Here is a 16,461-nt window from a genome sequence, read left to right as displayed (position 1 = left end):
CACAGGAACCTATGCCAGGATCCTGTTTGTGGATTTCAGCTCTGCCTTCAACACCATCGTCCCAGTTCTGCTACAGGAGAAGCTCTCCCAGCTGAGTGTGCCCGACTCCACCTGCAGGTGGATCACTGACTTCCTGTCTGACAGGAAGCAGCGCGTGAGGCTGGGGAAGCACGTCTCTGACTCCCTGACCATCAGCACCGGTTCCCCCCAAGGCTGTGTTCTCTCTCCTCTGCTCTTCTCCCTGTACACCAACAGCTGCACCTCCAGTCACCAGTCTGTCAAGCTTCTGAAGTTTGCGGACGACACCACCCTGATCGGACTCATCTCTGATGGTGACGAGTCCGCGTACAGATGGGAAGTGGACCATCTGTTGGACTGGTGCAGCCAGAACAGCCTTGAGCTCAACGCTCTAAAGACAGTGGAGATGGTTGTGAACTTCAGGCAGAACCCAGCCCCACCTGCCCCCATCACCCTCTGTGACTCCACAATTGACACTGTGGAATCTTTCCGCTTCCTGGGAACCATCATCTCCCAGGATCTCAAGTGGGAGCCAAACATCAGCTCCCTCATCAAGAAAGCCCAGCAGAGGATGTTCTTCCTGCGGCAGCTGAAGAAATTCAACCTGCCAAAGACTATGATGGTGCACTTCTACACAGCCATCATTGAGTCCATCCTCACCTCCTCCATCACCATCTGGTACGCCGCTGCTACAGCCAAGGATAAGGGCAGGCTGCAGCGTGTCATTCGGTCTGCTGAGAAGGTGATTGGCTGCAGTCTACTGTCGCTCCAGGAACTGTACACCTCCAGGACCCTGAAGCGGGCAGGGAAGATTCTGGCTGATCCCTCCCACCCCGGTCACAGACTCTTTGAGACTCTCCCCTCTGGCAGGAGGCTGCGGTCCATCCGGACCAAAACCTCACGCCACAAGAACAGTTTTTTCCCATCTGCCACCAGCCTGGTTAACAAAGCCCGGAAACCACCCTGACATTCCCCCTTTCCCCCACACCCCCCCTTTTTTTTGCTGACAGGACACCTGTAACCTGTAACTCTATGCGTTACATTAACGCTCAGCTTGGACTCCTGCTTACTTGCACAATGATCACCTGCACTGTTGTATTGCTCTTGCATCTTATACTGCTCTATATTTACTCTCACTCACTTAAAACTGTGCACTTATATTTATATTATATTGTAAATATGTTTGTACTGTTTAATTTGTACTGTATTGCACCGACTACGCCAAAACAAATTCCTGGTATGTCCAAAAACGTACTTGGCAATAAAGCTTTTCTGATTCTGATTCTGATTCTGAAAAGCCACACCCAGAGTTCAGAGGTTCAGACTTTGGTCTTTCTGGTACACAACATTTACCGTTCCACACTGAGCTTTGCTTCTGCCCTCTTTTCTGCCCCAGCTACCATGTTATTATAAAGTAATTTTCTTCTTTTCTTCATGACTAAAATGGTATGCTAATTTCCAAGACTCATAGGAGCTAAGTTAGATTTGGATGTAAATTTCTGCTCATATTTTTTTTAGGGATTGACTTTGATTTCTTATGCTCTCTGTGCCACAATCCAGGGTAGAAGTCATTCAAAAGCCTTATTCCGCACAGAACGCATAGAAACTAATGCTTTTCTATTCAGCAAAATTGTACTGTTCAAACCTTACTAAGGTCACCATGCATCATCCACTTTAATGGGAAGTTTTTTTTTTTTTTTTTTTTCTGCATATATCTTTAAACTATAGATCAAGAAAATATAAGATTTTGCCGAACTCATGCAGTACAGATATATTAAACTTATAGTACCTTTTTTAAATCTTGTGCAAACATTGTCCCCATATTCCTTTCATTCTATACCTTGGTTTTTAATACATTACACTATGATACACTGGCAATTGTATCATAGTGTTTCAGTTTAAGTACACAGTCATGATCTTATCACTAATATCACTAAAGACAATTTACGGCTTTCTAACTGAAAAGATTTTATAGTGGATTACTTTTAGTAGTTTTCGTGCCTTAGAAATAAATCAAATTATGCATCTTCACTTGTGGAAACCACATCTCTTTTAGGGATCTTATCTCAGGCTAATCACTTTGTTCTTCTGTCCTTAGGTGTACTCTACCTGCAGTATGGGGATGAGACCAAACAGATCCGCATGCCCAATGAGATCACCAGCATCGACACAATCAGAGCTCTGTTTGTCAGTGCCTTCCCGCAGCAGCTCAACATGAAGATGTTAGAGTCGCCCAGCGTTGCCGTCTACGTCAAAGACGACATGAGGAATATGTACTACGAACTGGCTGATGTCAGGTAAAGATTGTTGTTTGAATGTAAAATAGAGAATAAATCACTAGGACAATAAAAGGTCCTCATGCAATTAGTGGTATGCCGTCAGTCTCAGTAAGACGTTTCACATAAAAGCTAGTGTTAGCACTGCAGCATAGCTGGCGGCTGCAGAAAGTTAGAAAAGTAGCAGTTTGAAAGTCAAAAGCTAACCTGATACAAAATTTGTGACTTTTTGCTTTGTGGAAACCAGTTATTAAGGTTGTTTCTGCAATAGGCCTGTTAAGTAGTTCAGTGATTAGCTTTTTTTTTTTTTACTTTGCTGTGATTGTAGTGACTGTCTGTCACCAGTCACTGTCTTGTAGTGACTGGTGTCTGTGAGATGTCAATCTGTCAAAAACCAAAAATATACATCAGTCTAGTTTTGACATCTGCTTGGAAAGTATTTAAATCTACCATTTGTTGGGTAGAACATTAGTGCTGTTTTTGCTGACGGCCACCTTTGGAAAAGTTGTGTTTGCACTTGTGTTAAATAACTTGTGCAAATATCCAAGCTCTGACTTTCTAATACAGTAAATGTTTGACAAGTCAGCTATCTGCAGAGATACAAATAAAAACCAGAAAGGATCAATATCACCTAAGTTAAGGTAACATTGTTACTGGTGCAAATATAGTTCTCTCTCACAAGAAAAAGGAATTAGGAAATCCCCCCCCAGTATTAAGCTAAATAAATCTATCACTCTAATGTGTCCCACCTTCCAGGATCTGTCCCTCTTATTCCTAGCTCCCTTTGAACAGGAAATGTCTTTTGGCTGGTAAGCTTGCATCCTCTCCCCCTTGTGTTAAAGAGAAAGTTATAGTTGGAGCTGTGTGGCAACAGGTCTCTGATCCACTCAAACAAACCAAGGAAGACATTTTAGAAATGTCCCTGAGTTTCCTGCCTCTTGCCCTCTCTTATTATGCAAATGTTTCCCCCTGCAAACTTTAAGCAACATGAAGTTTGTCTGTTTATGCTTACATAAGAAAAACATGGTGTTGTGTGTGCTGTTCCAAATCCAAGCACAACAATATAGATTGTAGCTAAGAACTTTTTTATTTCTTCTCTGGGCATTGTTGCTTCCTAGTTTGGTAAGTGGTTGACTGATATATTAAAATGCAACAGATTCTCTCTGCAGAGATAAAAGCAGAATAAAAATGCTTGAGAAGACATAGGGACTTTGCCCCCTTACTCTGCAGAGATCCTGCTCAAGTGAAGTGTGTACTTTGTGACTAATTCTTTATCAAGGTTGTAAAAAATTGTCTCGTGGTGCCTTAAGGTTGGTACAGGGTGCAATATCACACTGAGAGTGAGATCAGCACAAAGGAAATAACAGATTCGCTTGACATTCGTGTAGCTCTGCCACATCGTAGGAAACTATTATTAGATGTCTTTGTAGGCTTCTAAGAGTAAGAGAAAATGTCACATAACAAAGAACTGCCAGAGCCTCTGTCAGGGTATGTGCCCTTGGCTGGGCTGTTAAAGAGATCCAGGTTGAGGCAAGATCGGCCGCTCTCTGACGGGGATATCTGGGCCGCTTTCTTACCAGCCAACACCTCCTTCCCTTACAGAAACATCACAGATCACGCCTGCCTCAAGGTGTACCACAAGGATCCGGCTCAGGCTTTCAGCCATGGACCTCGGCCTGCCAACGGTGATGCCAGGGTGAGTACTTTTCTGTTGTCCCAGCAGCTGAGGGGAGATGAATAGATTTGGTGCAATAAAAAAGCAGCTCTGCCTCCAGTTCATATACTCACATCCTGTTTGCAGTTAAAGCAAGGAATGTCCCCCTGGCTCTTGTTAATCTGTCCAGAGGGGGGTTTCTTTTTGTTCTCCCGGAGGCCTGCACTCGGGCCTGCCCTATATGCTCTAGTGCAACCTTTTAGGGGACAATCCAACTTAATTCCAGGGTCTATTTCCCTTGCTCATTCCTTATCCCAATGTAAGCCCTCTTTGTTTATTTCTAATACTGCTGTGTGTATTTCATGCTGATGTAGTAAAACCTAAGCCTAAAAAGCCATTTATCTAATCCTGCATGTCTTCTCAGCATCTAATACTGCTGTGTGTATTTCATGCTGATGTAGTAAAACCTAAGCCTAAAAAGCCATTTCCTCAAATATATATTTTTTGTTTCTTTAAGTCAGTAAAAAGAAAAGAAATAATTACTAAAAAGCATAAATAAATAAATAAAAAACACTGAAATTTATTTTTAAAAAGCTTGAGCTTTCTGGCAAACATTGTGTAGTTTCTGGCATCAAGTTAGAAGAAGGGCGCTGCTCTCCTAAACGTTCTGTCATTGTTTAACCAACCAGCAATTGACAAAAACACAAATATTACGCAAGGCTGTGGGGAACTGGAGATTAAGTGCAACCAAGGAATTACTTTGATGACGTTTGATCCATTAATCCAAACTAATGCTGCTATTTCTCAATAGAACGTTTTTGCTGCAAGTTTTAACACTGAATCACAAGCACAATAAGATGTTATTATTTAAAAGCTGCTCTCCAGTTTTTGTAAAGCTCCTTATGGACTATAGCCATTGTTATTTTTTAAGAACACATGAAATGTTAAAAGAAGAGTATTAAAACTGTTTTTTTTTCTAGCCTCAATGTCCTAAACAGTCATTAATGACCTATATTAGGCAATGCAAAACTGCATATGTGAGAGAGGGGTTGCTGTAAAACAGAGGTATACTAGTGTTTTGAAAACAACAGCAAAATTAGTTCACAATTTTAAACAGTTTTCAGACTTTTAGATTAACAGTTGGTGTGATTAGCACAGTTGGCCTTCCTTCTTCAGGGTAGTTACTGTCTCAAGTGGAGAAGTTCAAGTATCTTAGGGTCTTGTTCATGAGTGAGGGGAGAATGGAGCGGGAGATCGACAGACGGATCAGTGTGGCTGCCGCAGTAATGGGGACGCTGTGCCAGTCCGTTGTGGTGAAGAGAGCTGAGTCGAGAAGCAAAGCTCTTGATTTACCGGTCAGTCTACATTCCTACCTTCACCTATGGTCATGAACTTTGGATCATGACTGAAAGATTGAGATCCCGGATGCAAGCGGCTGAAATGAGCTTCCTCCGCAGGGTGGCCGGGCACTCCCTTAGAGACAGGGCAAGGAGCTCGGCCATCCGGGAGGAGCTCAGAGTAGAGCCACTGCTCCTCCACATCGAGAGTCAGTTGAGGTGGCTCGGGCATCTACAGGTCCTTCTCAAAATATTAGCATATTGTGATAAAGTTCATTATTTTCCATAATGTCATGATGAAAATTTTACATTCATATATTTTAGATTCATTGCACACTAACTGAAATATTTCAGGTCTTTTATTGTCTTAATATGGATGATTTTGGCATACAGCTCATGAAAACCCAAAATTCCTATCTCACAAAATTAGCATATTTCATCCGACCAATAAAAGAAAAGTGTTTTTAATACAAAAAACGTCAACCTTCAAATAATCATGTACAGTTATGCACTCAATACTTGGTCGGGAATCCTTTTGCAGAAATGACTGCTTCAATGCGGCGTGGCATGGAGGCAATCAGCCTGTGGCACTGCTGAGGTCTTATGGAGGCCCAGGATGCTTCGATAGCGGCCTTTAGCTCATCCAGAGTGTTGGGTCTTGAGTCTCTCAACGTTCTCTGCACAATATCCCACAGATTCTCTATGGGGTTCAGGTCAGGAGAGTTGGCAGGCCAATTGAGCACAGTGATACCATGGTCAGTAAACCATTTACCAGTGGTTTTGGCACTGTGAGCAGGTGCCAGGTCGTGCTGAAAAATGAAATCTTCATCTCCATAAAGCTTTTCAGCAGATGGAAGCATGAAGTGCTCCAAAATCTCCTGATAGCTAGCTGCATTGACCCTGCCCTTGATAAAACACAGTGGACCAACACCAGCAGCTGGCACAGCACCCCAGACCATCACTAACTGTGGGTACTTGACACTGGACTTCTGGCATTTTGGCATTTCCTTCTCCCCAGTCTTCCTCCAGACTCTGGCACCTTGATTTCCGAATGACATGCAGAATTTGCTTTCATCCGAAAAAAGTACTTTGGACCACTGAGCAACAATCCAGTGCTGCTTCACTGTAGCCCAGGTCAGGCGCTTCTGCCGCTGTTTCTGGTTCAAAAGTGGCTTGACCTGGGGAATGCGGCACCTGTAACCCATTTCCTGCACACGCTTGTGCACGGTGGCTCTGGATGTTTCTACTCCAGACTCAGTCCACTGCTTCCGCAGGTCCCCCAAGGTCTGGAATCGGCCCTTCTCCACAATCTTCCTCAGGGTCCGGTCACCTCTTCTCGTTGTGCAGCGTTTTCTGCCACACTTTTTCCTTCCCACAGACTTCCCACTGAGGTGCCTTGATACAGCACTCTGGGAACAGCCTATTCGTTCAGAAATTTATTTCTGTGTCTTACCCTCTTGCTTGAGGGTGTCAAAAGTGGCCTTCTGGACAACAGTCAGGTCGGCAGTCTTACCCATGATTGGGGTTTTGAGTGATGAACCAGGCTGGGAGTTTTAAAGGCCTCAGGAATCTTTTGCAGGTGTTTAGAGTTAACTCGTTGATTCAGATGATTAGGTTCATAGCTCATTTAGAGACCCTTTTAATGATATGCTAATTTTGTGAGATAGGAATTTTGGGTTTTCATGAGCTGTATGCCAAAATCATCCGTATTAAGACAATAAAATACCTGAAATATTTCAGTTAGTGTGCAATGAATCTAAAATATATGAATGTTAAATTTTCATCATGACATTATGGAAAATAGTGAACTTTATCACAATATGCTAATATTCTGAGAAGGACCTGTACATCACTCAAAACCCCAATCATGGGTAAGACTGCCGACCTGACTGCTGTCCAGAAGGCCACTATTGACACCCTCAAGCAAGAGGGTAAGACACAGAAAGAAATTTCTGAACGAATAGGCTGTTCCCAGAGTGCTGTATCAAGGCACCTCAGTGGGAAGTCTGTGGGAAGGAAAAAGTGTGGCAGAAAACGCTGCACAACGAGAAAAGGCGACCGGACCCTGAGGAAGATTGTGGAGAAGGGCCGATTCCAGACCTTGGGGGACCTGCGGAAGCAGTGGACTGAGTCTGGCGTAGAAACATCCAGAGCCACTGTGCACAGGCGTGTGCAGGAAATGGGCTACAGGTGCCGCATTCCCCAGGTCAAGCCACTTTTGAACCAGAAACAGCGGCAGAAGCGCCTGACCTGGGCTACAGAGAAGCAGCACTGGACTGTTGCTCAGTGGTCCAAAGTACTTTTTTTGGATGAAAGCAAATTCTGCATGTCATTCGGAAATCAAGGTGCCAGAGTCTGGAGGAAGACTGGGGAGAAGGAAATGCCAAAATGCCAGAAGTCCAGTGTCAAGTACCCACAGTCAGTGATGGTCTGGGGTGCCGTGTCAGCTGCTGGTGTTGGTCCACTGTGTTTTATCAAGGCCAGGGTCAATGCAGCTAGCTATCAGGAGATTTTGGAGCACTTCATGCTTCCATCTGCTGAAAAGCTTTATGGAGATGAAGATTTCATTTTTCAGCACGACCTGGCACCTGCTCACAGTGCCAAAACCACTGGTAAATGGTTTACTGACCATGGTATCACTGTGCTCAATTGGCCTGCCAACTCTCCTGACCTGAACCCCATAGAGAATCTGTGGGATATTGTGAAGAGAACGTTGAGAGACTCAAGACCCAACACTCTGGATGAGCTAAAGGCCGCTATCGAAGCATCCTGGGCCTCCATAAGACCTCAGCAGTGCCACAGGCTGATTGCCTCCATGCCACGCCGCATTGAAGCAGTCATTTCTGCAAAAGGATTCCCGACCAAGTATTGAGTGCAAAACTGTACATGATTATTTGAAGGTTGACGTTTTTTGTATTAAAAACACTTTTCTTTTATTGGTCGGTTGAAATATGCTAATTTTGTGAGATAGGAATTTTGGGTTTTCATGAGCTGTATGCCAAAATCATCCGTATTAAGTCAATAAAAGACCTGAAATATTTCAGTTAGTGTGCAATGAATCTAAAATATATGAATGTCAAATTTTCATCATGACATTATGGAAAATAATGAACTTTATCACAATATGCTAATATTTTGAGAAGGACCTGTATATTGGATTCCTTCTGGACTCCTTCCCTGGGAGATGTTCCAGGCACGTCCCACCTGGAGGAGGCCCAGGGAACGGCCCAGGAAACGCTGGAGGGACTATGTCACTCAGCTGGCCTGGGAAAGCCTTGGGCTTCCCACGGAGGAGCTGGAGGAGGTGTCTGGTCTGGGGAGAGGGAAGTCTGGGCGTCTCTACTAAGTCTGCTGCCCCCGTGACCTGGTCCCGGATAAAGCTGAAGATTATAAGTATGAGTAAGAGTACAAGTATGAGCACAGGTAGCATTACAAAACCAGCAATCTCTGGGGTTATGCTCTATAAAATCTTGATCCTCACCGTAGCTCTTAAATTTTAACAAGGCAGCCATGAGTTCCAAATGATTCATGACTGTGGTCAAAAGCTCAAAAGATAAAACAGAGCAACTTTGCTGTACTCCATTCAGCCTTCCTGTTGTCTTCTTAAAGTTTTGCTCTCTTGCTGAGTGAAAGACTCACAGAAGTGTCGAGGCATGTTTTAGAAAATACTGTTTCCTTATAAACAGCTTTGTAAAATTTAAAAAATCATAAAAAGTTTGCAAATGGTTCAGAAATACAAGCATGAATGCATCTCCAGGAAAATGGCAATGGTGGCAGTAATCTTTGAAGGGGCAGGCGTGAACCATGGTCAACAAATCACGGTGTGGTTGTGATGCCATTCAAAGGACAACTGAGAGACAGGATAGACATAAATGTAGGAACACTGCCATTGCCTAAGGAGTTCTACGCCCACTTAAATAAATAATATAAAGTATATGCATGTGGCTTTAGTACAAGCTGGAATGACGAGATTTGTGTTCCCAATTACTTACAACCGCTACAACTTGTGTTGTTAAGTCAAGATTTTTGGCTGGTCTTTTAGCAATATAATGCTCCATAATCACTGGTGCAAACTGCCTAGACATAAAAAAAAAAGCTAAATTAAATAAATTATTTTCTAATATTTTTTATTTGAAGATGAAGAAGCAAACCTTTTGAACTACTAATATTCATTTCTGTCACTGAAAAGCAGTTCTGTAGTCATTAGTAGTTGCTACCAGAGAGGTTTATGTATGTTAAAAAATGTCTAATTTTACTGAACATCATGATTACCCGACTTTAATCATCTGTTATCATTTTACACACAGTACATTCAACCAGTCAGGCTCTCTAAATGTTTACACTCTCCTGCTTTGCCATGACAGCACAGCTCTTTATTTGTTTAGCTTGACTCACTGTGAATCTCTGCAGTTTGTGAATCAGTTTAGAAACTTTATCCAGTGCTGACACAGCAAGACACTGAAGCAGCTCGGTGCACATAAACCAAACAGGCTACCCGTACTACCGGAGGCTTAAGACCATGGTGGAAAAATAAGTCTGCATGTTGGACTTAGCCATTTTCAACAGGGCCCCTCTCATCGGTCGGATCTGGTTGCCCATGTGCTTATTTTTTGAGCTGTAGCCTCATTTGTTTATCTCAAAGCAGATACTTATCCATGTTTTACAACAAAATCTGTTCATTTTAGGGATATTCTGAGATCCAGCATCTGTTTAGGACTGACCAATAATGGCTTAAACATTTCTAAATATGGCTCTGCTGGAATAGGAAAGCATAGATGTGAAGTGCTTCAGAGTTTAAAAAAGTCAATATTTTTTCTTCATGAAGATGTGCACCTTCAGTATAGGAGTTCATTGGGGTTTTGTAATGCTCTGCAGATCCCCCTTGTGAGACTTTATGCAGGTTGTGCGAGCTTTCACTCCAAGCATATTTCCCTCTCTAGTTGTTGTCACAGCCAAATATGAACCCTTTGTTGCAGTACACTTTGAGCAGTTGTTTTCTTCCAGTCCACGAAGCACGCTCACTTTTGCACACGCAAGAGTCACACCCATGTCATTATTTTCTTCCCTGCAATAATCTGTCTTGGCGTGCTTGAATAAAACAGACAAAAGCAACACTGTGCAAAAAAGTGCTAAATGAAAAACTGTCTCTGAAGTGTATGAAAGAACTTGCATCAGGGCTTTTGACACGTCTTGGCTCCTAGGTGTAACCTATGAGTCATACCTAGCTAAAACAATAGCTTGTTTGTTTGACAGGAAGGAAAATGGAATGGATCCAGATCTGCATGTACAGCTTCCTGCACAGTGTTATTATACAAAGCGTATTGCAAATCCTGAGGTTTTATTACTGATTGTACACTCGATTTCAGTATTTCAGGTTATGTTTTATTGGTGGATTATAAATCTAATAATGGAAATCTTTGTTGTTTTTTCTGTTCTATATGCAACTAAGCAAGGCTATATTGTGTTTACTGTTGCCGTGGTATGTCTGAATGAGAGGTAAACTGGCTAAATGGTTTAACTTGATTCAAACAGAATTAGCCTTGTAGACTGCATATAAATGCTCTATGTAGAGTATGAGTTTATACACATTAGTGAAAGTAATGCAAAGATTGCACCCAGATAACCAAGGGGACGTGTTGTTTAGATAGTTGTTGAGATCACATAGCATGTGGTCTGCCACAATAACCAGATGTTCTTATTGTTTTCAGTTCTTAGTTTTGCTAACTAAATCTGAAAAGTCATTTTCTCATTATAGAAAGCCATTCTTGTTTTTCCACATTGGCCATTGACGTTCCTTTAAAGTGGTTGGGCTAATGATAAATGACAATGATTAGCTGACTGGTTAAACAGACATTGTTTGACATATCGTGTTGCAAATTAACCAACTGCAGGCTAGCCCTGGAGCTGCATTTTTTAAGAAAGGTATAGTCCTATCTTCGTTAAAATTAGTTCACTTAAAACTGGAAAAATAAATTAGAGAATCAATGTTTTTAGTCTTGTAAGCAAGTAGGAAAGAGTATTAACTGAAGTATTTTCTTTTGAAAAGAAGTGTAAAGTGAGGTAGATGGGTTATTTTTAGCTACCGCTAAAAAATTGTAGTTGAAATATTTGTATTTGATGTATTAGTATAACTTAGTATGGCAGGAAAAAAATACCCAATGCCTCTGGGTATGGATTTTAACACCCTCACCCAGAAATGAGGGCCAACTTACAAATTAAGGGTTTATGAAGACTTTCTTGGCAGCTGTGTTCACAAACACACCATAAGAGCTAAACAAACACATTTACACATACTCATAAATTAACCTTAAATATCAGTGCTAGTACCCAAAGGAAAAGACAAAAATAAAAGCCTAGGCCAGGGATCTCCTAAAATACCAAAATAGCAGAAGGTCCACTGCCTCCATCATCCAAACACTTTGTGGTCTGAACATTTTAAATCAACTGACAAAAATGTATTATTTCATTTTTATTTAAAATGTATTTAACACTAGTTTTTGAGTTTTTGTTTTTTAACTACTGACCAATTATTCATACCCATGAAATCATCTGCTGAACAGAAAAGTGCAATCCAATTTAAGTACCAATATTAAACACACTTTGGCCCACGGGGTGAGGCGGCGGGCTGGGGTGGGTTTGCTTTTTGCCCCCCAGCTCAGCCGTCTCGTGTTGGGGTTTACCCCAGTGGATGAGAGGGTCGCATCCCTGCGCCTTCGGCTTGGGGACAGGTCTCTGACTGTCGTTTTGGCCTACAGGCCGAGCGGTAGTGCAAAGTACCCGGCCTTCTTGGCATCCCTGTCGGGGGTGCTGGATAGTGCCCCTCCCGGGGACTCCATTATTCTGCTGTGGGACTTCAACGCCCACGTAGGAAAAGACTGACACCCGGAGAGGCGTGATCGGGAGGAATGGCCACCTCGATTGGAATCCGAGTGGTGTTTCGTTATTGGACTTCTGTGCTAATCACAGACTGTCCATAATGAACACCATGTTCAAGCATAAGGGTGTCCATCAGGTCAATGATCGACTTTGTTGTTGTATCATCAGACCTTCAGCTGCATGTTTTGGACTGGGGCTGGGGACTCGGGGTTAGGCTCTTTCAACACCCAGGCTGAAGTCACCGAGGTGGTTAAAAAGCTCTGCGGTGGCGGGGCTTGGGGGGTGGATGAGATCTGCCCTGAGTATCTCAAGTCTCTGCATGTTTTGGCTGTCAGGGTTGACACGCCTCTTCAACATTGCGTGGCGGTTGGGGTCAGTGCCTCTGGACTGGCAGACAGGGGTGGTGGTCCCCCTTCATAAGAAGGGTGACCGGAGGGTGTGTTCCTACTACAGGGGGATCACACTCCTCAGCGTCCCTGGTAAGGCCTACGCCAGGGTATTGGAGAGAAAAGCCGGGCCGATAGTTGAACCTCGACTTCAGGAGGAGTTGTGTGGTTTTCGGCCCAGCCATGGAACACTGGACCAGCTCTATACCCTCTACAGGGTACTTGAGGGTTCATGGGAGTTTGCCCAACTGGTCCACATGTGTTTTATGGACCTGGAGGGCATTCGACTGTGTCCCTCGTGATGCCCTGTGGGGGGTGCTCCAGGAGTATGGAATCGGGGGCCCTTTATTAGGGGCCATCTGGTCTCTGTACAAGCGGAGCAGGAGTTTGGTCCACATTGCCGGCACTAAGTTGGACCTGTTCCCAGTGCATGTTGGACTCCGGCAGGGCTGCCCTTTGTCACCGGTCCTTTTTTATAACTTTTATGGACAGGATTTCTAGGTGCAGCCAAGGGCCGGAGAGGGTCTGATTTGGGGACCAGAGGATTTCGTCTCTTCGTTTTGCAGGTGACGTGGCCCTGCTGTCCCCCTCTAGCCAAGACCTACAGCATGCGCTGGGGCAGTTCGCAGCCAAGTGTGAAGTGGCTGGGATGAAGATCCGGTCCTCCAAGTCCGACGCCATGGTTCTTGACCGGAAATGGGTGGCTTGTCCTCTTCAAGTTGGAGGGGTTCAAGTATCTCGGGGTCTTGTTCACAAGTGAGGGAAGAATGGAGCGGGAGATCGGCAGACAGATTGGTGTAGCTGCCGCCGTAATGGGGGCACTGTGCCGAAAGAATGAGATCCCAGATACAAGCGGCTGAAATGAGCTTCCTCCATAGGGTGGCCGGGCACTCCCTTAGTGATAGTGTGAGGAGCTCGGCCATCCGGGAGGGGCTCGGAGTAGAACCGCTGCTCTTCCACATCAAGAGGAGCCAGTTGAGGTGGCTCGGGCATCTATACTTGATGCCTCCTGGACGCCTTCTTTGGGAGGTGTTCCAGGCGTGTCCCACCGGGAGGAGGCCCAGGGGACGGCCCAGAACACGCTGGAGGGACTATGTCTCTCACACTCCACACTCCAGAAGTGTTAAATATGAAATATTGGTTTGGCATAAAAAAGAACTTTTTATTTGTATATCCTATCAGGCCCATTGATATGGCGCAACTTGTTTCGGTGAGGTTCATAGCTTTGACATATATGGTGGGGCCTTGGGAATGCACGGGCATTATGGAACACACATAACAATCAGTTTTATTTTGAGTTTTAGCTGTGTCATACACATAACGATACCAGTAATTTTGCAGAAATGGGTGACCTCCTCCTTCCTTTAGGGGTGTGAGATGAGAGCCATCCGGTGTCCATCTCTTCTCGTGTGATGTTGCATCCTGTGGATCCTGCCTTAAACAGAAAAAGAGTCCTGCTACCAGAATTAGGCCCAGGCTTATCAGTCCTGTCCACACGTTACAAAAAGCCATGCTAAATTGGGCACAGGTCAGTTGTTTTCTTCGCCGGTTTGAGATGTTGGACCATATGGGTCCAACCTCTTTGTACCCGGTCATTCCCCTGTTACCCCGTCGGTTGGTTTGGCTCCTGTAACGGTGATATTAGCTTACAGTGGCTCTTGTGGATCCAGGATGGTCTCTCTGCGATTTTCAGAGCTGTCGGTGTGGTCAGGAGAACACGGTATGGCCCTCTCCAGCAGGGGGTGCTCCAGTCCTTTCTGTGAAGTGTCTTAATCAGGACCAGGTCTCCAGGCCTCAAATTGTTCTGTGAAATTGGAGCAGAATTTACTGGCAGACTACTGGAAAACTGTACTTCTTTTGTTTGTAACATTTTATTCATCCATTCAGCTAATGATGTTTCCTGCTGTGCTTTTTCTATGTCATCCATTTCTGATGGCAATGGAAAAGGTCTGCCATGTACTATTTCAAATGAAGTGAGACCAGTTTGATTTGGAGTTATTCTCATCCATAATTTAACCAGAGATAGACATTCAGGCCATGGCCTCCATGTTTCTTCCATTGTTTTCCTTAATCTATTTTTTATTGTTCCATTTGTTCGTTCAACCAGCCCAGCAGATTGTGGGTGGTAAGAACAATGGTTTTTTAACTGAAACCCTAATGCTTTAGAGCACAGTTCTATTACATTATTTACAAAATGAGTCCCATTATCTGATCTTATGATTTGTGGGATACCATATGTAGGGAAGAAATGTGTCACTAAACTCTTCGCCACTGTGAGCGCATCACAGTGTTTTGCAGGGTATATTTCTACCCACTTTGAAAATGCATCTATAACCACTAAACAATATTTATTTCCCCCTGACCATGATAACTCTATGAAATCCATGTGTATTGTGTGAAAGGGATGAATAGCTGCTGGGAACTGGCCTCTTTTGGGTCTCATGTTCCCCTGTGGATTATGTTTGCAGCAGATAATACATGATCTACAAAGGTTTTTTGCATAGTCAGAAAAATCTATGGTATGGAAATGTAGATTTACTAAGTGTATCATTCCCCCTCTCGACACATGTGAAACCCCGTGTGTCGCATGGGCCGCCGTCTTGTATAAATTCTTTGGTAATATTGGCTTATTTCCCAAATGATAAATGTCATCTTTCTTTATGGCCCCTCTATTCAGCCAAGATTTAACTTCTGCAGCTGGTGCAGATTGTTGTGAATCTTTCACCACATCTATATCTATAAATAGGAGATCTGACATTTTCAAAGTGAGGGGAAGTCTCGAAGCTATTTTAGCAGAAATATCAGCAAAGGTGTTCCCCTTCATTTACATGGCTTCATCAGATTGATGCGCTTTACATTTACAAAGTGCTATCTTTGCAGGTAGTTGGATAGCTAACAGCAGTCGTTTTAACAGATTAAAATGTGTCAATTCTGTTCCAGCTGATGTTTTAAACCCTCTATTTTCCCATATTTTGGCAAAATGGTGAACAGAACCGAATACATATTGGCTGTCTGTATAAATGGTTAGGATTTTTCCTTCATATAGTTCACACGCTCTGATAACAGCATACAGCTCTGCAGTCTGTGCTGAACATGTATGGGGCAGGGCCTGTGATTCTATAATTTTAGTTTCAGTGGTTACTGCATAACCAACTCTGTTTTTTCCATATTCATCTTTTGATGCTGATCCATCTACAAAAATTATTTGTGAGTTTTCCAGAGGAGTCTGAGAGATATCTTGCCTAGGTTTTGTGTCTTCCTCAACCTTTGTTTTGCAAGAATGTGGTTTCCCATCTTCTGCTGTTGGAATTAATGTGCTAGGGTTCAGTGGACCACATCTTTGCAGAGTTATATTTGGTTGTGAGAGTAACAATGAGGTCAACGTAATATGCCTTGCATGAGTTAAGAAAGGAAGTTAAGTTTGTAGCAATATAAGTGACACTGAATGAGGAACTTTCAGTGTGAGCGGGTGGCACAACACAATTTTAGCTGTCTGTTTCACAGCTTCTGCTGCTGCGAGGCAGCTCTGCAGACAATTTGGAAATCCAGATGCCACCGAATCCAATTTTTTAGAATAAAATGCTAAAGGTCTGTTTTTGGAGCCAAATGGTTGGGTTAATACAGCTTTCATATAACCCTTACATGCATCTACACAAAGTGTGAAAGGCTGGCTATAATCTGGCAGAGCTAAGGTGACTGTTGTTTGAAGCAGATTTTTTAGCTCTGTGAATGCTACTTCTCCTTCCTTAGTCCATATGATTTTGTCTTTTAATGTCATGTCTTTGCCTTAGATCATAGATTGCAAAGGTTGTACAATGGCTGCATAGTCTGGTATCCATTCTCTGCAAAAGTTACACAGTCCCAGAAAGGACATCATTTGTTGTTTAGTTCGTGGTTTTGGGGCTTCCTGTATG

General features: G+C 43.3%; 1 protein-coding gene across 13 annotated transcripts in view; it reads left to right on the top strand.

The window, feature by feature from the left end:
• Window positions 1-16,461, top strand: part of si:ch211-285f17.1 (sickle tail protein homolog) — a 197,614-nt gene that overhangs the window by 145,969 nt on the left and 35,184 nt on the right. For all 13 annotated transcript variants that reach the window (XM_047349215.1, XM_047349211.1, XM_047349213.1 and 10 more), the window contains 2 exons: window positions 2,117-2,315; window positions 3,897-3,990. In XM_047349215.1, coding sequence (XP_047205171.1) covers window positions 2,117-2,315; window positions 3,897-3,990 — 293 coding nt within the window. The remainder of the gene's footprint in view (window positions 1-2,116; window positions 2,316-3,896; window positions 3,991-16,461) is intronic.

Source organism: Girardinichthys multiradiatus, chromosome 21 (assembly GCF_021462225.1).
Source record: "Girardinichthys multiradiatus isolate DD_20200921_A chromosome 21, DD_fGirMul_XY1, whole genome shotgun sequence".
In the NCBI taxonomy this organism is placed as follows: Eukaryota; Metazoa; Chordata; class Actinopteri; order Cyprinodontiformes; family Goodeidae; genus Girardinichthys; species Girardinichthys multiradiatus.
Note: the sequence above shows the minus strand (reverse complement) of the source record. Positions and strands in the feature narration are given on the sequence as shown.